The sequence below is a fragment of the Pelodiscus sinensis genome, chromosome 7, assembly GCF_049634645.1.
Source record: "Pelodiscus sinensis isolate JC-2024 chromosome 7, ASM4963464v1, whole genome shotgun sequence".
In the NCBI taxonomy this organism is placed as follows: domain Eukaryota; kingdom Metazoa; phylum Chordata; order Testudines; family Trionychidae; genus Pelodiscus; species Pelodiscus sinensis.
The window spans coordinates 11,261,510-11,286,506 of record NC_134717.1 but is presented as its reverse complement, the minus strand read 5'-3'; the positions used below and the strand labels follow the sequence as shown (position 1 = coordinate 11,286,506).

Below are 24,997 nucleotides of genomic sequence, written 5' to 3'. Positions count from 1 at the left end.
CTCTCTCTCTCTCTCTCTGTGTCTTTATTAAAAGATCATGCTGTATGCTCTTAAACACATAATGCAGCATAGGGGCAAATCAGAATTCTGAGAGTTTATAAAGGGACTGTAAAAACAATTATGCACTTTTGTCCCACTCTTCTGTATTAACTAAAAAATATAAACATTTGCATTATTATCACATTGACTTATTAAGCCTCTATAGCAGAATATCCATCTTCAGACTTTCTTTAAAACCACTCTCTGTTTTTCCATTGAAAATGTAGATTGTGAGAGCACATGTTCTAAAGACAACCACATGCATTGTATTGCGAATAACAGCATTCCAGTTTGCCAATGCCTTCCTGATTTCTACAAAAAAGATGGAAAATGTGTGAAGTGAGTAGTCAGCTCCTTCCTTTGCTCTGTCAAGATAAGGCAACAGCATAGTTAAAACTGAATGGAACAGGGATGGGAAACCTGAAACATTGGGTGGGCCGCATGAGTGGCCCTCCTTCACCTCAGTGGCCCCACAGTCCCCTTATTTGCTTCCTCTCCCCCATGTGGCTCTCACTCACTGAGCCACTGGAGCCCCATGCTTACCTGCTTGTCTGCCCCCCAGCACTTTTGGTACACACGAATCACCTGATTCGTGCTTGGTCCATCCTCTTCCCGTTCTCTCCCAAAGCTGGAATGCTGTAAACAGCTGATTTGCAGCATTCCAGCTCTGAGAGGACGGGAAGGAGGGCAGATGGAGCATGAATCAGGTGATTTGTGTGCTCTAAAAGTGCTGGGAGCAAGGGGGGAGGCATAAGAAGTGTGGAGCTTCACTGCCTGAGTGCACAAGAGGCGCAGGCAGATAGGGGAGTCTGCGGGCCAGAGGCACAGGAGCTGCAGTGGGCTCATGTTGCTCACCACTGCTTTAGAATCAACCCTAAGGTGCATAAATTAAATGTCGTTAAGTAACCAACAAAGACTGATCCACACTGCTTCAAATTCATGGCAGACCTGTGTGCTTCCATTTTTGGGTACTCACCTAGAGATGCCTATAGGGGCTTGATTTTCATAGATGAGTGCTCAGCGCATTCTGATGTAGCAAGTTGGGCTAAGGATGTTAATTTGCAGTTCCCTAGCTAATCCTGTAGTTGATACAATTTGTATCGACTACATGATTGTCGATAGGACTGCTCTGCAGAGCCACAGTGGGGGTGGCTCCAGGAGCCCGCTTGAACCGGGACCAAGCAGTCCCGTCTTGCTCTGGTCCAGGGCACTGCACCTCTGTATTTTAAATATAGTAAGAGCTGGAACAGCCCCTGCCCGCAGCCAGCCCAGGCCACCATGAACAGGGGCTGCTGCTGCCAAACAGCCCCTGTCTATGGGGGGGGGCCCAGCTCCCCGCTGGGACCCCTGCGGACAGGGGCTGCTGCTGGAGCAGCCTCCCCTTCATCTCTCACCTCCATTGCCTCTGATAAAGGCAGTGGGGGTAGGGGCGGCGATGGAACTGTGGAGACAGTGCTGGGGGAACCAGCTTTTAAGCTGGCTCCCCCCAGAATCTGCCCTTGTTCTCCTTCCCCTGCCCCCCGCTGCCTCTCATAGGCTGTCTACACAACAAAGAAAAGTTGGAAAAAGATACGCAAATTGCAATTTACGTATCTTTTCCCACTTTTCTTTTGAAAGAGGCTTTTACAAAATTTGGCCCATCTACACGGGGCCAAATGTTGGGAAAAAAAACCTCTTTTGGAACATCCCTTCTTCCTAGTGAAATGAGTTTTACAGGTATGCCAAAAAACCGCATTTACTTTTTTGAGGTTTTTTTTGGAAAAGCAGATGCGTTCCGGTATCCCGGAAAAACTCTGTAGTCTAGACATACCCATAGAGTCAGTGTGGGGCGGGGAAGAAAGCTAGTAGTCGATACTCCACTTGACTACCTGATAAGCTTTTGCTAAAAATCTTGATCAAAGACATTTTCCTATTTAGGAAACTGGCGTTCCTCAATGGTTTCTCCTCACTTACATTGCCCCACAGAAGCTACAGAGATTTAGTTTCTCATGGGATTTGGATGAGGAGAAACCATGAGGAAGACAAAGATGAAACCCATCAATGAGGGAAGATTGTGGCAGGTGGGAATGTTCCATTTTTTCACGAACAACTTCTACTGAATAGCATGAACTAATTTTCCATTTTTTTAAAACTATTGTTTAGGTGTAATGTGGGCTTCTCTGGAGTAGACTGTAACAACAGTGAGTACAAGAGTTTCTGATGTTTACTTATTACATGGAAAGATTTCCAGCAACACTTTACCTGCAGAACAGACACTGCAATAACAGAATAAACATTAGTAGCATATGGGTATGTAAACACATGTTTACATGTGTTAACCACAATAAAAAGTTAGGAAAGGGTGAGTGTAAAAAGTGAGAGTCTTGAAGCCACGTGGAGGAAAGCATCATAGATTTTTAAAGCCAAGAGAAAACATTAGGTCAGCTAGTTTGACTTCTTCCTGGAAATAGAAAACAGGCTATCAAATTTCATCCAATTATGCCACCATTGAGCCCAATAACTTCTGTATGGCTAAAGCACATCTTTCAAAAAATCTTCTAGTTTTGATTGGAAGGCATTAAGAGTATGTCTAGACTACATGCCTCTGCCGACAGAGGCATGTAAAATAGGCTACCCGACGTAGTCAATGAAGCGGGTATTTAAATATCCCGGGCTTCATTAAAATAAAAATGGTCACCGCTCTGTGCCGGATCAGCTGATTGTCAGCGCAGTGTGGATCGGTCGCCAGGGGAAGCCTTTGTCGACTGCTCTGGTAAATCTCATTCCTGTCGGCAGAGGCATGTAGTCTAGACATACCCTAAGAGATGAAGAATCCATCACTTCCCTTGGTAGTAAATTTGTTCCAATAGTTAATCATCGTCTGTGCATTTATTTCTAGTTTGAATTTGTCTAGCTTCAGCTTCATCCACTGGTTTTCCTTACATTTTTAATGTAGAAGACAAAGTGTCATTTAGTGCCCTGTATTTTGTCCTCAGGAAGGTATTTATACAATACATTATATTTAAAAGATATTTTGATCTTCTTTTTGATAGCTAAACAGATTGCATTCCTTGATTCTTGTAGGTTGTATTTGTAGGGTTTCCCATTTTTCAACACCTTGCAGGATAGGAAGATGTTGTGAGGGAAATGTCCCCGTCTTCCTTATCAGAGACTGTACTTAGAGTCTCATTCTGTGTGGATAGAATTTGCCGAAGAACTTCACACTAACGCCAGGTCTATACTAGAGGGGAAGGTCAGCTTAAGGTACTCAATTCAGCTACCTAAATAACGTAGTTGGAGTCGACGTACCTTAAGCTGAACTTTGGCGCTGTTCCCACAGTGGGAGGTCAATGGGAGAAACTCTCTCCTGGACTTCTCTTACCCCGTGAGACAGTGAAGAGTATAGGCACTGATAGGGACACTATCCGCAGTTTATTTAGTGGATCTTTACTAGACCTGCTAAATTGAACACCGGCAGATCGACACTGTAGCATCGATTTCCTGCAATTTTAGACGTAGCAGTGGCCTTATAACTGGTTTACTCACTGCGACTAACTGAAGTCTAATTCAGTGCAGGGAGCATGTTTCAACTCCTTTTACTCACACTGTAGTCTTAAATTGGTATATGTTTAACCTGAGTATTTATGCAGCTCTTAGACTTTCCTGACCATGTAGGGAAATAGCGAATAGTTTTAACGCAGCACAGAGAAGCAGGTCAGAAATAAGCACAGCATTATACAAGGAAGAAATTTGTGGCCCTGTGGAATGCTCTGTGTGTACTTTGCTAAGAAGGTTTTGGGGTTCTTACTTCTAGTGCCTTTTCTAAAACTAGTAAGAAACCCAATTGCTTAAAAGAGGCTCAAATATCATAGGAAGGTTATGAATTTAAAGACAAATTCTGGTCTCCCCTGCTGTGCGTTCCAATGGCCCTCTTCCCCTCCCCCCCCCCCCACATTGTCTTGGTGGCCCTGTTCTGGGCTCTGCTAGCCACCAGTCCCAGGGTCCCATTGCTGTCCCAGGTCTCTGCAGCTGCCCCCAGCTGTGGCCCCAACCTGGGATGCTGAGGGGCTGCCAATTCTCCCAGACTGAACAGACCACATGCCATTTGCAGCAATGGAGTCCAATTCGAGACAGTTCGAAACCTGATCTCAACAGGTCTAAAGGAAGGAGGGTGCCGCTCAGCACCCCCACCCCAAAAATAGTTCCAATGCCACTGATTATGGGTCCCCCTCTGGAGATTCACAGCAGATCTGAGGTGCTCCAGTTCTCCCTGGGCTTTAGCTCAAGCTATAGCAGCTGATGCTTTTAATTCTGGAGCAGAATGGTGGCCATCTCATGAGAACTGCTCCAGAGTCATAGTCTGAGGGACAGATACGTTTTGATGAGACAACATTTATTTGGCACCCAAATATATTCTTGTTATAGTAAAGGCGAGCTTCCCTTGTGTGCCGTGTTTGCTATGAATTTTTAATCTCTCTCTTTCCAGATACCTTGTTGATCCTTATCATTGTGGCTGTCCTGTGTGGGATTCTTATCCTGGGCTTAGTGGCAGGACTCATTTGCACTTCAATGAGGTACATATAGTTGCTTGCCAGGCGCTTGAACACAATAGGGATTGCTAACCTCTTCTACCAAAAAGAGGAGCCAGATTTTTAAAGCTGACAATGCAATTGTGTGTCTGTTTGGGACACATTATTACCTGAAGTTGTCATGACAGTTAGGTCTTTGCCTCTGTGAATGTATTCTTCTAACAGGCCCTGTGCTATCATGAGGAATGTGTGCTCCCATGGTTGAGACTCTGGCCCTGGGTTTCTGATTCCAAAAAAATCACACTTATGGCCAAAATTTCACCTCTCCCACTCTTAAAGCCTCTTCATTGATTTCTCTGCTCCAACTTACAGCCTGAAGGAACTAAGCAAGGGAGGTCAGACTCCATCCTGTGAGCCCAGAGACAGAGATAGGAGCTCAAATTCATCACCTCTTTGGCCTTTTTGGCCACAAAGGTTGCCCCCCAGCTGAGTTTTCCCAGGATCATCTCTTTTTGAGGCAGTTGTCATGGGAAATCTGTAAGTTTTCTCGGGCCATGAAAAGTTCCAAGTTTTGTCCCAAATTTTCTCAGGGATGGGGGGCTGCATCTTTACGAATGGGCAGCTAGGGAAGCCAACGAGAGTGAGCTCCAAAAGATGGGTTGGGGCTGGCTGAAGAGGCCCTCGAGTGGTTGAGGGAAAGAGGGTGGCAATAACAAGAAGGCAGGGATGCTGCAAGTCCTGCCTGCCCCAAAGCCAACCCACCAAATAGTCAATAGGGGACCAACCCAGGGTGTCCAGCAGCAGATGCTAGGGCCTGAACTCAAAGCAGCACAAGGTGGGGGCAAGGCCTAGGTGCTTGGGGCTGTAGGAATGAGAGGAGGTGGGCTGGGCTTGGCCTGGAGCTAGATATCCCTCACCCTGGCATGGGTGGCAGGAGGTATGGAAGCCACTCAAGCACAGTCACTCTACCCTTTCCCTCTCCCCGCTCCCGGAGGGGTATAATGGGGGAATTGCTGGGGGAGAACCTTGCCTTCCCTCCAGGAGTGGGTGGATTTCACCAACTTGAGTTGAAGCGATTGGGTGAGTATTACGCAAGCAATCAGCAATTCTACATGCATAGATTGCACATACAGCAACTTGATTGCATGTATGAAAGCTGCTTTGGTAAGGGGTATAAATGAACTTACCAGTCTCTGGTTGCATTCCCAGGAAGTGCAGATCACGTTGTGTCAGAGAGAATTCCCTCTTCCCAGGAAAAAATAGAAAAGTGTTTCTCTGATCTCTACCCTCCTGGTACCTTAAACCATATTTGCAAGAAGAAGTTTTGGAGCTTGCCTTGCAAACTGTGTTATCTGTCCTTCGTAACAAGTGGTGTCAGAGCACATATCATATGCCCAATAATAACTCTCATGGCATGTTTCAAAAGAGGAACAAGAAAGTGTGAAAAATAAGGAAGTGGGTGGTTAGATGGACCAAGATACACCTATAAACTTAAGTCTTCTCAAAGCTTCTTCTTTTTCATTAAAGGTCAAAAAAGCTAAAAAATCCAGAGAAGAGGCATTTGATAAAAGAAGACTATTCAGGTGGAAAGGGAAAACTTGGCCCTATGTCTGTCTCCAACCCTGCTGCAAAAGACCGAATTTTCCCCACAATCCCTACGTCTGTCTCCAACCCTGCTGCAAAAGACCGAATTTTCCCCACAGTCCCTACGTCTGTCTCCAAGCCTGCTACAAAAGACCGAATTTTCCCCACCGTCCCTACGTCTGCCTCCAGCCCTGCTGCAAAAGACAGAATTTTTCCTACAGTCCAGACTAACAATGCTGGTCAAGTGAACCGAGGATTTCAGATAAGCAATCCTTATGAAATTGCACCACCAATGAGGATGCTTCCTGAGAGGGATTATGATGATGACGACGAGGAGGTAGGTGTTTCATACATGAGTAAGAGAATGGTGTATCTTAACCCTACTAATGTAGGGAAAGAGTGAGATCCTCACCTCCATTCCAGCCCCTTTTATACTGGGTAAAAGGGGTGCAGTGGTGGATCTGAAAGTCCTTGATCAAGCCCTGGGAACATACATACCCCTGTTCCAGGAGCTAAAGAAGGCCATCGTGGGCTGACTTCTGAGGACCCTCTCAAAAGCCCTCGTGACTTTGTACTGTGGGCAGGGCTGTGGTGTTGAGAAGGGGTGTCCGGCATGAGGCCACAGCATGCAGTGTGGCTGCCCAGGGAGGCTGCTGAAACTTGGACAAGTTCTCAGAACTGTCTAATTTACACCGGGGGGGGGGGTGTCACTTCTCCAGCCCCAAAGCAGCCCAGATTGGGAGAGTATAAAGGGAGTGTAAGGGGCATAGCAGAGAATCTCTCTCATTGTTTTAACACACTACACAGGTGGAACCCAACAGGCGCAGATGCGTCATGCTAGAGAGGGTGTTTTCTGACACACTGGGAATCTGTATTGCTTGGATTTTATTCAGAAGCATTTTGGCTCTTTGTACTCAGCAGTAGAACTGCTGTGGAGCGTGGCACTTGGTGCTGCAGTTTTAATACAATAAAATACATTAAAAATTAGGGATGTCAGTGGTTAACTGGATAACCAGTAAGCATCACCCTTACCGGGTGATGCTTATGAGTTACCAGTTAACTGGTGGCTTGGCCCAACTCGAGCCACCTCCTGACTGCAGCACAATGCAGCAGGCCCAGCCTGGCTCAAGCAGCCCTGGCCTGCAACAGGCTCAGCCTGGTCGGAGCAGCCCGCAGAGCAGTAGGTCCAACCAGGCTAGAGCAGCCCCCTCCCCGCTTACGCCCTGTGAGCTAGGGGATGCTCCAACCCAGTGTAGCCAATGCACCATGGGCTGGAGTGCTCCAACCTGGCCAGGCCCGTCACACCACACCACAGTATGTTAACCGGTTAACTGGTTAAGCCTAATGTTTACATCGGATTTTACATGCCTATTAAAACATAATCTTAGAGAGGTAGCCATGTGTCAACTCACAGGGGCAGGGCCCAACAGGGTTGTAGATTCGCTTCAAGCCAGAGTCAATTAGGGATAGTTGCTTTTATTAATCTCACTGCATCACACCATTACAGGCTTAATACTTCCAGATAGTTACACAGCTACTGCAAAGTAACACACCAATAAGCATAGGCAGAGCAATGCGTAAAAGAGTAACAGGCACTTGGAAATGCTTACGCCTCTTCTGCCACGGGGAGTCCTGATCCCGGAAGGCCTCACACCAGGGCCGTGGCAGACGTGGCTCCAGCTAGGGGAATCTGGGGCGCCTCTGAGGCTAGAAGTCCCCGAGGGGCGGGACTCCCAAAAATCTTATACTACAGTAGTTTACTGGATGTGCATGTACCTGGCTCAATGCCATTCTTATCACTTTCATGAGCGGAGACCAAGGTCAAACTTGTTCACTGCTCAGTAGTATCCTAGATCAAAGCATGGCTTAAAGCTGAGAAAGCCCAGCTGCTGTGTGGGCTTGCAGGGTCCCAGGCTATGCTAAACTAAGTACAGCAGGGATGGAAACTTTCATCTTAGGCCTGCTTAGGCCTGCTAACCTGTAGGACCCACAAATGACTTTTATGTGACACCATGTTAGTCTGTATCTGCATAAACAACAGGGAGACCTGTGGCATCTTAAAAACAAAGGGCATGTCTACCGTAGGGAGTTATTTCGAAAGAAGTTATTTTGAAATGACAACTCCCAACATAACAATTTCGAAATAGCGCTATTCCTCTTCACAAGCAGGAGTTGTTATTTTGAAATAACAAGCCCTTTATTTTGAAATAATGAGGTTGGTAGTGTGGACAATCACCTTGTTATTGCAAAATAACTCCCTAATGTAGACATACCCTAACAGCTTATTTGGGTTTTACTCTCAAAAGTTTATGCCCAAATAAATCTGATAGTATAGACTGATGTATAATTTCAATCTCTGTCCTTTGTGTGTCATTTCCAGTGCCCCTCAAAATTACTTTTATTGAATGTTAATTTTCCCAGATTTTAGATTTTTTTAATCTGTTTTCATTTCAGTTGGAACTTTGAAATCTTTCAGCATTTCCATTCTCTTTCTCTCTGTCTTTCACACACACAAACCTACCTTTTAGGGAAAAAAGCCCTCTCTTTTAAAAATGTTTTAGTCCTAATTTTGCAATCCTGGCCTAGGAAAAACACTCATGTGAAACAACTGGGAGTTTTATCTGGATATAGAGTACGGAATCTAATCTCGAATATTCCACACCTTTTAAAAATCTATTTTAGATCCACCTCGATAAGGCCTGATGCAGCAAACTGTCCCTAGTTAGTAAAGAATTTGCACAAGGGCTTTAATTTTAAGCATCAGCTTGTGGTGAACGGGGGCCTACTCCCTGAATTTGAGAAACCCGGTAAGTTTTATATTGTGTAAAGCACAAAAATTGTTGATAAAAAGGATCTAATTACTTTAGGTAACAATCACTTGATGTGATTCATCCAAATAGTGACTTTTGTCAAACTTTATTAGTTTATCAAGAATAGTAACTTTTCACCGATGAGAACAATCGAAAAACAATTGCCCAAAACTCTCTGTTTTCCCTCAAAGCTAAAATTAGGCAGAGGAAGGGCTACTGCTGTAAAACACATGAATTGTATTTTCTGTCTCATCAACTTGTTCCTATTGCTTTTTCTAGTATGAAATGTCATTAAGAGGTGACCGCAGGCCTCACTATAGATACTGAAATTAAGCAGAACAAGAGACTGTCAGCTTCAAGATATATGAGAGCCATGACACCAGACTACAGTAGATGAGTTCTGCAGCTTCATCATCACCTAGGACTGGATTTCAGATGGGTGGCTATTAGAATGCTTTCAATGATGACAAATTTTGCAGACAACTTTTTACAATGAAGACGACAATCTGAAATAGACCTCTTTATAACTAATTTGCTTAATTAAGTGAAAATAGAAATGGGGACATCGTGCTCTTACATACATAATGGACTCATCCATCCCAGATTGTGTCTACACAAGACTTTTTCAGGAAGCCTCCCAACAGTGCAGGTCTACCAGTGACACAGCAGCGGTGGGAGAGCTAGCATATATCGGGCACCAGCATTTTAACTACTATATTGCCGGTCTCACCCTGTTCAGAGAAGGTCCAGATGATACGGTGATGACAGCCACATGAGCCCACTCTGCACTAGCACTCTCACTATTGCTACCACTGGCAAAGCTGCAGGGGTGTTAACATCGTGGAAAACTGCCCCAAAAGAAGTAGCACAAGTCCAGGCTACAAAGAACAATCGGATCAATTGCATACTGCTTTAGGTTCCAGACCTATAGCACTCTCTGGAGCTCCTGCGTGTGTCCCCAAATCTCAGCTGGAGCCCTAAGTGTTGCTATAGTACAAAAAATAAAAGTTTCACATTCCAACTATTGCTTGCCATCGCCCCTTCGTGTTGGAATATCTTCAGTTCTGAGAGACCCAGATGTAGGCCAGAATCTGGTGTCCAGAGTCAGGGCTTCCATTTGAACCCATTTACACTTCCCTCTGCATATTTCCCAACTGTGTCTTTTACAAAAGCCATCATGTGTGATTTGTGATCACTTACAGTGTCTGTGGACCTCAGGCTGTCCTATTTCTACTAAGCTTCCTGAAAAGAATTGTTACTTGGCTTTTTTTTCCTTATTATTTTTAGTTTATCATGCAATTTAAATGTGTTTTTACGCTCAGTAAATCTTTTTTAAAACGATCCCTAATTCATATTTACTGGGTAATTTATCATATAATTAATGGCTCTATTGATTAGTTCTAGCATATCAAGCTCTGTACATATATTTAAATAAATTAATCTCCTATAAAGTATAATTGAATTACCATGTCATGGTGTCTGATTTGCATTCTTGGGATATACGAACTAACTTGTGTTCTATGAAACACAGCACCTGGTCAATAAACTGATGTTCAGCTACTGAGGCTGAGTCTACAGAGCAGGGCTTAACTTGAAATAAGCTATGCAAATTGAGCTACGTCAATTGTGTAGCGTATTTCGAAATAGCTTATTTCGAAATTGGGAGCATCTACACAGCACTTGTTTCGAAATAGAACACTCTTCCTCTGACTTCCCTTACTCCTCGTACAATGAGGGCTCCAGGAGTCGGAGTAAGAAATCCTCCAGGTTGACAGTATTTCGACATTATTTCGAAATAACTTCCTGCAGTGTAGATGCAGGCTAAGTTATTTCGGAATAATGTTGCTATGTAGACGTACCCTGAGATGTGGGGTTCCCTTATCCACACCAGCTCTGTCCTCTGCACCCTGTGCTGGCTCCCACAGAATATCAAATCAAGTTCAAGGTCTTAGTTCTTCTCTTCCAGGCTTTCTATGGTCTGGAGTGAGGGACCTAAAAGACTGATGAAAGCCACAGGATGAAGACCATGGGAAATACTTAGCTCTTCTGCCGGGAAGGGACTCTTTGGAGTGAGGGTAAAGCTTGTCTGTACAGGAGACAGACCTTTGTCAGGAGCCAGGGTGAGCTGCCACAAGAACTACAGAACATGACCATCCCTGCCACCTTTCACTTTATTTGAAAGGCACATTTCTTGTGCCTTGCTCTCTCTCATGTAAATAGGTAGCAGCCTGGCACCCAGATCTGAAGGCAGTGCCATGTCAGCTGCAGCACAGAAGTAAGGGCAGCAGTGTGAAAAGTAGTATCACAGCAGTCTAAGGGCCCCGCTCTCATCCTTACACACAGCTGCTGCCAGCTCAATGCTGCCTGCTGGAGCCTCGCTGCACCCTTCCAGTGAGGGACTGAGTGAGGGGAGAACAGCCTGAGCCCAAGCAGAGGGGCTCCCGTCGTTCCCTTTATCCCTTCTCCCAGTGCGCACGGCCCTTCTGCATGAGCTACAGCCACTGGAAGCTGACAACTGGAGAGCTTAAAATAAAAGCACACACCACTCACACCTCCCTTGACATGTTCCCGATGCCTTATCACAAGGGTGGGGGACCTTTTTTAGGGTGGGGGCCACTGACCCACAGAAAAATCAGTCAGGGGCCGAACACAAATATGAAGCGAAAAAACCCTCACAGACGTGGCCCCTGACTGAGAAGAAATGACATTTCCTATATTTCCCTCCCACACCAGAGCCGGGGGGGGGGGGGTAAGGCTAGTAGATTTTGCGTGATCCAGTGGGGCGGGGCTTGGAGCACCACTATGGGCTTCCAAATACTGGGGTGGGGGAACCCTGAGCCTCTAGGGCTGGATCCAGGCAAGCTGGGAGCCTTAGGTTCCCCATCCCTGCCTTAGCATGAGCTGTAGTTTGAGAACCACCATTCTAAGGCAATCAGTATGTGACTGGAAGGATACCAGCCAATTGTGAGAATTGAAGATGAGCAAAGTAGCTCAGATTTTTCACAGGGCCTCTCTGATCACCTTCAATATTCGAATGCTTATTCTTTTATCTCACTTCAAGTCCTCTGATAAAGTCATAACTGGCCATTTGGGGTTGACCCTACACTGGCGGTGACAATATTAAAGGCAGCCACAGGTCCTTATTAGTCCATTTTGCAATGCCTGAAGGGGAGACAGGTAATGAAGGGTTAGACCAAGCCAGGGATAACCAGACTGGCAGTTCCTATCAAGGAAGGACTGTGGGACCTACAGCAGGGAGCTTTTACCAAATGACTGGACCTAACGGACGAAGGCAGCTGGGGTTCTAGTCAGAAAACTCCTCAGCACAAAACAGGGAAAAGCTGCAAGCATAGAGAAGTGGAGAGCACAGCTCCAGGAAAGATGCCCGAAAACATGCTAAGGTCGGAAGCAGCCAAGGGAGCCAGGCAAGGATCATACAAAACAGACTCTACCTTCTTATCACCCAGAAGAGAGGGTGGGCCCAGATTCCCTTAAGCCTCTCCCTACATGAGAGGTAGTGTAGGCCTTAAGCGTAAAGGAGCCAGGACTACTGAGCTCACATGGAGGGTGAAGACCTGTTACGTGGTCACTACAGCTGTAGGGTTTTGTTTGGGCTTCTTGTTCCCCTAGGAGGGGTGAGGTTCTGAGCCTTTCAGCTCTCTGGATGAGTCATAAGAAGGAACAGATCACAGAAGGTCTGTCCACACAGCAAGCAGACACCCGTGGCCACAGGTACTGGAACTAGGGTGCGGGGTGGTGGAAGGGGGGTGCTACAGCACTGCCTGGCTTGAAGTGGTGTTCATTATATACTGGGTTTATAGTTTGGTTCAATGGCTCTCAGCATCTCCACAACACAAATTATTCCAGCACCCATGCCTGTGGCTGGCGTAGGCCAGTCAACTTGGGCTTGTAAGCCTCAGGCTGGGATAGGCCAGTCAACTTGGGCTTGTAAGCCTCAGGCTGGGATTTGGTAAAGATCTGTGGACAGATACCAACATAGGCATAGGAAGTATACCCCAGATTTTATGCCCTCCTTGCTGCCAGCCCTCTTCCATCTGTGGGTCCCAGCTGCTGGGGTCTTCCACCACTGCAGGGCCTAGCGTCCAGTCGCCCCCAGCTGTGATCCCAGCCTGCAGTGGCACTTTTTATATTTTGGGTCTGCTTCATCTGCTGTTCTTTTATAGGAACATATATAGATGGTCCAGAATATCTTGACCATACTGTTCTGACCCAGTCGAATCCAAGATGTGCTGGAAACCTTGCCAAGGCAGACTGATCTTGCAAGCTTTCGAGTCTGATGTCTAGACCAAAGAGGTTCAGAGACACTTAAAATACAATGGACCTATATTGAACTGCTCAACTTTTTTGAGATCCAGACCTCATAATAGGTTTTTAGAATTTTCCATGAGTATTCCATATTTTAGTTGATATTATGGCTGTATGGAAATGCTGGGCTTTATCGAAGAATAATGGTAATGAACACTTACAGTAGAAATAGAACTTAGGAGATAAATAATACTCTAGACTATTCTGATTAATAACTTCAGGAGTGGTGGGGATTATGCCTTCAGATCTGTCAGTCTGAATCTTGAGGACCTATATATGAGCTTATTGATCTATGCACTCAACATCTATGGATATTTGCAGCTAAAGTCTCAGTGGATGGCTGTATTACTTTAATTTGTTTTAACGTCTTTACAGAGTGTGTGATTTTTAAAAAACTGTCTTCTTGTAAGTTAAGCAAGAGGGTGTCTATTGATGTTTCTAATTAAGTGAGTTCTCCAGTTCTACCTCCTAATGTCAATGAATTATTTAAAAATACATACAGGTGTTGGTTGTGAAAATCCTCTTTTTCTTCTGAAGCAAATAATAGGAATTTGAACTATAATTGAAGCCTCATTCACGAGTTACTCTTTTTAATGAAAACTTACTGAGCATAATGCAGCAGATAACTGAAAGTCAATAACGAGACAGACTGCAAGAGATGTCAGATGTTCATGTCATTTGAACACTGAGGAATTTTAATTGCAGTTCAAAGTTAACTTTTATAGCAGCAGCAACAGCATCCACTGCTTGTGTTAGAAGGGTCTGTCAGAGTTGATTTTAAAACCATGATTCTTCAGGATTTCAGACTCAGTCATAAACATTTGATTGAAGCTGCAACTCTGTGTAGTTCTAAGGCTATGTCTAGACTGCAGGCTTCTTTCAGAAGAAGCTTTTCCAGAAGAGATCTTCCGAAAAAACTCCTTCCGAAAGAGAGCGTCCACATTGGCAACGTGCCTTGAAAAAGCGATCTGCTTTTTCAAAAGATAGCATCCACATGGAACGCTATCTTGCATTTAAACTGTGATTACTGTGGGCGGAATGGCCATCAGTGCACCTGTGCTTTTTCCTCTTCCCTCTTCCCTGTCCACACACGCCTTTTTCCAAAAGAGCTCTTTCGCAAAAAGGCTTCTTCCTATAGAAAGAGGTTTACCAATTTTAAAAAAACCCCTCTATTCTTTTGATTTCCTTTCGAAAGAACACAATCGCAGTGTGGACATAAGTGAAGTTTTTTTTTGAAAAATGGCAGTTTTTCTGAAAAAAACTCTGTAGTGTAGACATACCCTAAGGGGCAAGTTGGGAAGCATGTGCTTTCTGTTTGGCTATATTCAAGTGTGATTCTACTCTGTAATGTGATTGGGGAAAACAGCATCATGGGATTTTGTGATTACTTGTGTTTTAGTTCAATAGATTATTCTGGCTGCCCAGCCTGCCAAATCATCCTGGGATCTGAGAATGAAACTGGATGCAATCCTCTTCTATTATTGGCAGGAATTGAAATTTGGCAGGCAAAAGTATAGACCCTCCCTACTAGTGACACCTGTGGAACCCCGCTGCAGCAGGACTATGCCTTTGGTGACACCAGCTTCCTTCATCCACTCTACCAAAGTGGAAGGGAGACTGGTGTGAGTCATCTTCTGAGGCATTGAAAGGATAGACACTCCTTTAACTGGCACCTTCTTCTGGCTCCTCAGCACGTTATATTAAGGTCAACTTCCTTCCACATTCGGTAGAACAGGTATAATGAGAGCTAACTGATCTTATGCCTGACCTTGAATCTGCCCCGTTATGCACATGTATATTTACATGGAGTCATTGTGGTCAGGTAAGTTTAAAAAAAAAAGAAAGCAGCAGCTCTTATTTAAAAACACTGGTTCACCTTATAGTAAAGGACCTGCACAAGCCCACAAGCCCAAATGAGGGCATCAGAACACACCTATGTTGCACCTAACCACATCTTAGTAGAGGGATGCAATATTTGAAGTAGGGAACTTTCATTTCATTCAGCATTCAGACTGGAGTTATTAGGAAGTTAAGCTGCAGACCTGGGGTCTTACAATTTGAATTGAGCCCATTACATACACAGTAATGTTGTCCTCTCTCATACTTTCCTTACATTGGGATACTTTTAAAAAAATCTAATGCTACTTAAAATAGAGAGAATGGATTTTAAAAATCAATTATAATGATCTGATATTGCATTTCTATAGTTTCTTACATCTCAAAGTCCTTTGCAAACTACTTTGGTAACCAAATGTGCACACAGGTATCACTATACATATATTCCTGTATGAATCACTTAGTTTGCCACTATAGTTCAGCCATTTGTAGGGTGAAAAAGTTTAGAATAAGATGTGAAGTATCTTTGGTGCCTGTAAATCTTGTCAATCGATGGAGAGCCATTGCATCCACTTGGAAGTACAAGGTGAATTTTCAATAGCCAGAATATAAATGTCTGAGCTGGAAAGTAATCATGACATGGAGATTAGAAACAGCCCTGCTCTTGTGAACACTTTAACACCAAATTGATTTGATTTTGTAAATTCTGTCCAACCTCTTCTATACAGGTTCTTATTCTGTGCCCAGTACTTGGATATTGAAGAGCTTGCCTACAAAAGGAAGTTACTCTGGAATATCTAGTCCTGATTAACTCTGTGGCTGTGTCTACACTGGCATGAATTTCCGGAACTGCTTAAAACGGAATAGTATTCTGTTTTCAGTTTTTCCGGAAAAGGAGCATCTACATTGGCAGGCTGTTTTTCCGGAAAAGCCCTTTTTCCAGAAAAGCGTCTGTGGCCAATGTAGACGCGCTTTTCCAGAAAAGAGCCCCGATCGCCATTTTCGCGATCGGGGCTTTTTTCCGGAAAAGACTACCGGGCTGTCTACACTGGCCCTTTTCCGGAACAGTGTTCCGGAATAAGGACTTATGCCTGAGCGGGAGCAGAATAGTTCTTCCGGAATAGCGGCTGATTTTGTACAGTAGAGCATCGTTGCTTTTCCGGAAATTCAAGGGCCAGTGTAGACAGCTCGCAGCTTATTCCAGAAAAGCGGCTGATTTTCCGGAATAAGTGGCCCAGTGTAGACACAGCCTGTGTGTGAATATTTTGGAATAAGAGTGCTTTATTCTGAAGTAAATTAATTCACTTGTATAAGAAACAATGGGCCTGACCCAAAGCCTGAAATGGAAAGTCCCACCATTTCAATTGGCAGGGGATAGAGCTTTTTTCTAGTTTTTGTCTTGTCCGAAACATTCATTGGTGTCTCTTATAGTTTCTTGAGACGTTTATTCCAGCTGTTTCCTGACTTTGTAATCCCTTTGCCATTTGCTGTCAAAACTGCACTGCAGTAAGGAATGAGTGCTGGAATAAAATTTTCTAATGGGACATTGTTTCTCAATATAGCGTTTGTTAATTTTTTTTGAGAGTGGGAGGAGGAAGATATTCAAACCCATTTTTAGAACCTTCCCTCTAATTGCCACCTGTCTCAAAGAACAATTGTTTTACTGGATGTCATTGTGCCTCTGAAGCGAGACTGATTAAAAAATACAATCATTCCTGCAGTTATTTCGTAAATAAATCTGATGTGTAGCTAGGAAGAGGAAGTGAGTTGCATGGATGAATCTCTGGAAAATATCTGACACTGCCTTGAGAAAAAATGTATATAACTGCTTAATTTTACAAGGTAACTAAATCAGAGCTCTGAGGCCCTTGCAGGAATTCCTTACTTTTCAGGCTCTCACAATAGCAGTTATTTTTAACCATTCATGTTGTTTTGTCAAATAATAAATATGAAAAAAAAAGTGTAACTAGACTAACTATACATCAAACAATACATGTGTTCCGACGCTTTCGGCACATGATAGCATAAATTATATTTCTGGATGCGCAGGAATATGTGTTCTTGTACATTGGACAGACATCTCAGACACTTTGCCAAAGGATCAATGTCCACAAAACATATTAGACAGGATCACAAAGAAAAAACAGTTTCTTTCCATTTCAACCAGAAAGGGCATTGTCTCAACAACTTGATTACCTGCATCCTGCTCAAAGACCTTTTCAGACCACACTTGAAAGAGAATCCTCTGAACTGTCATTCATGCTTAAATTCGACACTTTACACTTTGTTTAAACCTAAGACATTAATTATCTTACCCATTACAAAGATAGCTTCCCCAATTATCACCTCTAATATCATTAGCTCACAGACATTTACTTCCCCCCCCATCCCCCTTCTGTTCTGAAATTTGATTTGTCCTTTTCATATGTGTTCATTTTTTTTAACTGTATCCTTTGGTATATATGGTTGTGACAATTTTCTTCCACTATTTGATCTGAGGAAGTGGGTCTGGCCCACGAAAGCTCATCACCTAATAAACCATCTTGTTAGTCTTTAAAGTGCTACATAGTCCTGTTTTTTGTTCAAGGTAAACAGAATTTCACTAATTCTGTCATCCGAAAGCATAGTAAAGTACAACCCAACATTAATTTTCATCAAGAAAATCTTTTCACTGTTTTCATTCTGTTTACTCTTTTTTGAAGGGTTCTGTTAAATCTTTTTAATATATTGTTGTTGTTGTTGTATGTTGCACCTTTACAGTGTTGTGCAGAGTGGCTTTCCTTTAGTCAACGTGGTAAAATCTTTCTTCAGCCATAAGGTGGCACTGTCACTTCTTAATAGCAGGAATATCCTTTAGAAACCAAAGAATCCCTAATGTAATCATTCTTGTTCTCCATTAACCAATAACTCAGATGGTAAAGAATTTCCCATTGACTTGGAGTTAATTTTTAACCCTCTTCTGTGTCATAACCTCATGCAACCATGGGCCTATCCTTTTGATGGTATTCTTATTAATTTCACGGATCAGGATAATGGGGCATGTATATCAGGGTTGTAGGAGTGACCCTTCCTTTGAGACATACATTATCTGTCCTCGTGCATTAAATAGATTACTCTCGTATATCAGCATTTTAATTAGCCGCACTGCTGAAATTAATGATGTAGCCCTCCAAGTTTAGCTTTCCAGCTGTTATGTTCATGGCATTCACACAGACAGGCCTGCCGACAGGGAGTTGGAGGGAGGGGAAGGCAAATGGGACAGTTGCACAGTGGCCTGGCATTTCAAAGGGGTCCAGAGCTCCCAGATGCTGCCACTGCAGCTGCTGGAAGCTCCAGGACCCTTTGAAACACTGTGGGAGTCCTACTCCGTGGGGCTCTGAGGGCTGGGATGGAGGGTACAGCACCACACTCCAGGTGGTGCTAAGGGTTGTCAGCCCTTGGCCATGCCCCTTCTACCGAGGCTCCTCCCTTTCCAGGGGCACAAAGCTAGACCCCCCCCCACACACACACCTTGCCCCCTGGCCCATGGTAGCTGTCAGCCCGGCTGCACACAGAGAAGTTATATAAAATATATATACATACCCTTGCTGGAAGATTGCAACTTAACACAGCTGGTCTCCGAGTTGCGAACGGTCGACTTACGACTGTTCGCAGTTACGACCAAAGCTGCCGTAAATGGCGGACCCTGAGTTATGAACGTGATCTGCACTTACGAACAGCATGGTCGCATATAACTCTATGGGGTCTGACTTACAAATGAACTGAGTTACGACCAATTGCTTGTTCCGTAACCAGTTCGTAAGTCGGGAAGAGGCTGTACTTACTTTTATTTCTTAGAATTCAGAATATTGTACAAGACTCTGCAACAGGCTCCCCCCTAACAGAGCGGCACAACTCATCCACTCTTACTATTGGTTGGCTTAACAGCAGTCCAGCTACATACTTCCTTGCAAAGCCCTCTTGCCTAGCAAATCCCCAAGCCTAAAAGTAGGACCAGGAAAATGTCCTGAATTTTAAAGGGACAGCCTACAGTTTTAACACATGGGTTAATATACCACACTGCCCAATCAGTAATTTGTTTAGATTCTAAAATATTAAATCTGGAGTAACTTGACAACCAAACAAATCTTTTAGGTGTTATGGGAGATGATATGGGAGCGTGTTTCCGCTGTCTTCCATTTAACTAGGAGCTGTCGGAATGAAACAGATTCTTCATCTTAATGTATGTTGTGGCACATCTCAGGTGACCTGTGACCAGGATTCATCACCTGCTGCTGGTTAGATCTTTGGCTCCCCTGGCCCAGGCTGGGTACTAATGGGGAACAGGTTTGCTGATGAGGGAACTCCAAGCAGTGCACTTTGGGCAGCTCTGATGGGGTGGCTGGGGGAGGCTAGCCCCCTCAGCCTGCCCCTTCTGACTGAAGCCCTATCCCTCCTGGGGCACAGAGCTGGCCACCCCCATCTTGCCCAGAGGCCTGGCAAGTCTGTTGGCTGCCCTGATGGGGAGTATGACATGAATACTGATCTGTCCCCTGACTGGATACTGAGGTACATGCTCATTTTCCTTGAGCGGTCAGCTGCCTCTGACATAATGTACCATGTTCCTCTTCTTGAAATCTCCTTGGCTTCCATGACTGTGTCCTCTCCTGGTTTTCCCCCTATCTCTCTAGTTGTTCCTTCAGCATGTCCTTCAAAGACTTCTTCCAGCACTCTGTGGGGTTCCTCAGGCTGTCCTTTTCTTCCCCTCTACCCTGGATCTCTGGGTGATCTCGTCTGTAAACACCCTTCAACTACCATCTCTATGCTGAGGAGTCACAGATTTGCCTGGCTACTCTGTCTCTTTGCCATCACCTTGTGGATGTCCAGATACCAGCTAACGGTAAATGTGTCTTTAATGAAGCCATTAATTTCCCTCCAGAAGCTGCTTCTAGCTCCTTTTCCAAAAACCGAGTAACACTGTCATCATATTCAGCTGAAAGCTTTCTAGGTCCTCAGAGCCAGGCTTTGTCTAAATCTTGGCAATTCTTTATGCCTCATCTCTCTAAGACACGGCCTTTCTTGTCCATCCATGCAGCTATAACTCTTGTCTCATCCTATCACAATCAGGCTCCGCAACGTCCTTCTGTCTGACCTTCACAAATGCAACGTGGCATGACGCAGGCCATAACCATTCAGAGAGCTACTGCAGAGATCATTCCCCTCTCTTGTCCATTTGACCGCGTCGCTCCTTTCTTTTGTATCCCTTTGCTGGCTCCCCTTCTTTATCACATCAAACCTATTGCACTTGTTTTTATGGTCACTCCTCAGTCATGATCCTGCTGTCCGGGCATCCCTCTGATGGGCCCATGATACCAGCTTCTATCACTCACTTGGTAAATTTTCAAATATGCCTCACACATTCAAGACACTCTGCATAAACAGCCATAAAGCCACCATCAAATCCCTCTGAAAAACTTTCTTTGCATTGATGGCCATAAAGAGTTGTCAGTGTTTAGGCTGCTGATGTGCTGGGCTCATGTTGCCCATATTTGTCTTACTGGGTTTTGTTAGGGGAGGGGTTTGTAATTCTTATGTATCTGCAGCCATCTGTAGTCTCCTTGTCTTACAAGGGAAGTGTAAGCTCCTTGGGGCAAGAACTGTCTTTTTCTCTGTTGGTACAGTGCTTAGTAAATTGAGGCCTGAGCCATGACTAGGGCTTCTTGATGCTATCTGCATGAATGCAAAAAATTGATACATTCAGCACCTATGAGCTGTAATGGTCATATCTGCACTATTGTAGTGGTATCCCTTTAGTGCAACCTAAATTCTTCAGCCCCATCACAGGCTTTGAGTGGCATCCGGAAGTGGATTATTTATCTGCTCCAAAGTCTTTTCTGGGACTCTGGAGGAGTGTCCTCAAAACACTACCATTCTCTAGTTCCAGTGTCTTACTGCTTTTCCTATTACTTCCTTTCCTGGGATTTGGCTAAAATTCATGCACTCATCATTTGGCTTCTCCTTCGTTTGGATTTCCTAATAAATTACAACCCTACATTTATAAGTTTACAGCCTGTTATCATGGGAAGGACTGAGATGTCACCATTTCAGGACTAGGGTTTCATTGCAGTGTCAAGGAGAGGCAAGCAAAGGATTGCGCGAGAGGCAACTTCTGTTTTAAATTACAGACGGACACACATCACAGAATTATGGACCAGGTTATAGCACGTTTGAGACCAGAGTTGGGCTGTTGTCTTTATAAAGATTGTAGTAGTATTAACAATCTGGATTGAGGCCTATAAAATGACACACTTGATATCTTGGGATGAGCAGGCACTTAGTTACCTTCCTTGCCCCCTGCAAGATACAGGGCGGTTCAGATATTTGAAACCCAAATCCAAATCATCCAGGCTTTAGCTTTGATACTTGTTAAGGTTTTGCAAAACCCAAATCAGTCCCATTGTTTTTGTTCCTCTCTACTGATAATTGGGGCGTAAGATAACTGAGTTCAAAATCATGTTCCATTTAATTGGATCTTAAGGTCAAATATACTGGAGACAGTGTTGTCTTCAAGTTGTCATTGTCAAGTCCAAATCAAGTCTCAAGTCACTACAGTTCAAGTCTCAAGTTGAGTCTCGAGTCTTAATTTTAAAAATGTCAAGTCACTTTTGTACAAGCCATCAATATCGGCATTTTTGGACAATTTTTTCACCAAGTCGATTTAACAAAATTAGCAAGTCTCAAGTCGAGTCTCAAGTCACAAACAATGAACCTGAGTCGAGTCTGAAGTCAGGGCTGACCGGGAGCCACTCCCCTGCCCGGCTTCTGTACGCAACCAGAGGTTCTTAGCTGGGAGGGGGGGCCACGATTGGCTCTGGGAGCCTCCGGTTGCGTGCAGAAGCCTGGTGGGAGGAGGGGCTGGGAGTCCCAGTCACTGTCCCTGCCCCGCCCCACCCCGCTTTTGCATGCGACCACAGGGCTCCCAGCGCCAATCGTTGCCCTGCCTCCCAGTCGCTCCCCCGCCCCCGCCAGGCTGCCGTCTGACTCCCAGCCAGAAATTCAGAAAATACCGGACATGGCACATTGCACATGTCTGATATTTTCTGAATTTTTCTACCAGACACAGGGCGCAAATACCGGACTGTCTGGTAGAAAACCGGACACCTGGCAAACCTACCAACACTTCCACTGCTTCCTGGGCTCTTAGAAGACATTAGGGGTAAATTAGAGCTAAATAACAGCACAGAACACAGAGAGTCAGGGCTAGTGGTTGTAAACAAACTCTATGGGACCACAGAAAGCTTGGCTAGACCCTTCCAGCTAACTAAAATCATGCCGGACCACAGAAGTTGCTGGACAAGAGAGTGCCGAACTAGAGAGGTTCAACCTGTAAAAGGCAAAATGTACGTAATTTATTTAAATGCTTGTATTTTTCAAAAATCCAGTGTTATTTTTGTTAAATTAATTTTTATTTTGGATTTCTTAAAGGGATTGTTACAATTTTTCTATTTTAATTTTTTTTAAATATTTTTTAATGGGAATTCCATCAAGTGTGTTTTTTTCTTTATCCCTATAAACTTGTATCGTTCACTTTGTTTTAACCAAAATGGGCAATAGTCAATATGGTTTCCAATAACATTATCTTCTAGTTTTCAAACCTTAAGCATTGATTTGAGTACTACTTCAAATTTCTCCATTATATCTCTTTGCTGTAAGGTTTATTGCAAAGCAATCCTCTTTCAGGTTTATCTTATTTTTCTGCTCATCTTGGTTCAGTCTCTTTTAACATTCGTTCAGTTATGTCAATTTTGAGGACTGTACTTTACTTGGTGACTTCTTTTTTTTTTCTGTTTGGTTTTTTGAGAAACAATCCCATTCCATGCACATTCTTTTTTCTTGGTACAACCAAACCTTTACGTTGCTTTAAGTTATGATCCTAGGAAACTGTACACTGAATTTGGTGGTCCTCACTCTGACCATTTAGGAGGAGTTCTTGATCAAACAGACAAACTCTCCAGAATATATACTTGATAACTGTTTCAACAGATTACGCTTGCATCTTTCTGAACATGGTCTCTCCTTTTGTTTAAGGGAATTCTAGGGAAATGAGCCGTGCATTTTAAACACTGCTATGCAGGAGATAAACATCATTCGGTGATTTTGTCCTGTATTGGCAGTTGCTCTCAGTTTGTCCCTGAATCTTCCAGAATGTCAGCAATAAGGCATGTGGCTCAGAGTCCATAATAATAAGCAATTAGAAAGGATTAGTTGAAGACTAGTCTAGGAGCTTCACTCCAGGTCAGGCCATACATACATAACTTTCCTTAATGGATTATTTCCCGGCTGTGTAGCCAACCCCAGGGATTCAGCATCTGTCCTCATTCTTGCAGGGTGGATTTATCAAATGTAATGAGAATTACAAAAAAAAAAGTTCCTCTAGACTTTACTGCTGCTTCAAAGATGTTTAGGGCAAAATTCTCCATGATGCATCTGCATATGACCAGATGGGAGCCCACTGACTTTGCACCTGCCTCCACTAAATCTCTGCAGGGCTATTCCTCACAGGAACTGGAGAGCAAGGTAGTGTAATGGAACCACAGAGCAATCACACACTATACAACGTGCCCCTCAAGACCCCAGAGACTTCCCATTGGAACTGTGATGCTGTGTTGATGCTGATTATAGCAGGGTAATGAGCTGCCGATTCCTCTCTGTGGCTTAAGTAGAACTCCCAAAGCAAAGTCTGTAAAATGAACCACACAGCTCCCGGATCGGTTGTCTCACTCCTGCAGGATTCACTGAGGGAGGGAATGATGGAAATTGAAATCCTCAGGCCTTCATTTTCCCATGTAAGTCAATGGCAAAACCCCCACAGGGCAGCCCCTAGAGCCGTTTGGTATCCACCATACACAGACAATCCACCTTCACAGCGAAACCCTCATGTGTTTGGACCTGCGATGACATCAACAGTTTGTCTCACATAGGCCACCAAATAGTCACCAAATATATGACCTTTGGAGGCTACCAAGCCGGGCTAAATACAACCAGTGAGGTAGTGGTAAAATGCTGCAGCTCCTGTAACCAAGCCCCTGAGTCTTCCATCTCTCAGTGATTATTATTTTCCCCTTACTCCATGTTACAAACTCACTATGACTATTCTATTGTTCTTACGGCAGGGGGAAGGAGAAGTGATGTCTCCTCGCTGGGCTCCCCTCCCTGGCCCAGCTGGCCCCAAAGGCCGCCCCTGTTCCTAGCTGCTGGCAACATCTGCCACTGGGGCTCTCTGGTCCAGCAACATCGATGGACCAGAAAGTCCTGGATTAGAGAGGTTCAACCTGAACAATCATTCTCTTTCTTCATGTCTTTCCTCTACTACACTACTCCCACATCAGCTGTGAAACCTGCAACAAAACGTCTGTCTAATGATGACTCCTTTCGGTATGGCAGTTAAGCTTGGTCTATGCACGGCTTTGTTTCAGCATACCAATGTCATTCTGGAGTGTGACTCTTTATTTTTGATTCCCCAAAATAGTTATACTAGTATGTCTTAGTATGGATCCAATTGTGTTGGGACAAAGGCAGTGTTTAATTTTAATGAAAGAGGTGCTTGGGTGTGAGCAATTTACTTTCATAACTAAGGCACCAAACCCAGTGGTGCTGGGGCTCCACCCTGACAAGTCTCAGCACAAATTAAGCACCTTTAAGCTGCTTTCTACTGGCATTTCTGTGTAGCCAATTCTCACAATTTCATGAGTCATTGTGTAACTGCCAGTGGGCAGATTTGAACCTGGGACTTTTAGAGCAGGGTTTCCCAACCTATAGGTCGGTCCCCAAATATGGGTCTGCCACTACATTTCAAAAGGGTCACCAAGTGTCTCTCCAGGTGGTTCTGCCCTGGTTCCTCCCCCCGTTTTTGAA

The 24,997-nt window shown here is 44.2% G+C and overlaps 1 protein-coding gene across 16 annotated transcripts in view; it reads left to right on the top strand.

Annotated features, from left to right (window-relative positions):
* Nucleotides 1-10,403, top strand: part of MUC13 (mucin 13, cell surface associated) — a 53,852-nt gene extending 43,449 nt beyond the window's left edge. For all 16 annotated transcript variants that reach the window (XM_075933156.1, XM_075933155.1, XM_075933159.1 and 13 more), the window contains 5 exons: nt 267-378; nt 2,182-2,219; nt 4,505-4,592; nt 6,075-6,468; nt 9,221-10,403. In XM_075933156.1, the coding sequence (XP_075789271.1) occupies nt 267-378; nt 2,182-2,219; nt 4,505-4,592; nt 6,075-6,468; nt 9,221-9,268 (680 nt within the window). In that variant the 3' untranslated portion in view covers nt 9,269-10,403. The remainder of the gene's footprint in view (nt 1-266; nt 379-2,181; nt 2,220-4,504; nt 4,593-6,074; nt 6,469-9,220) is intronic.
* The last annotated feature ends 14,594 nt before the right edge of the window (nt 10,404-24,997 follow it).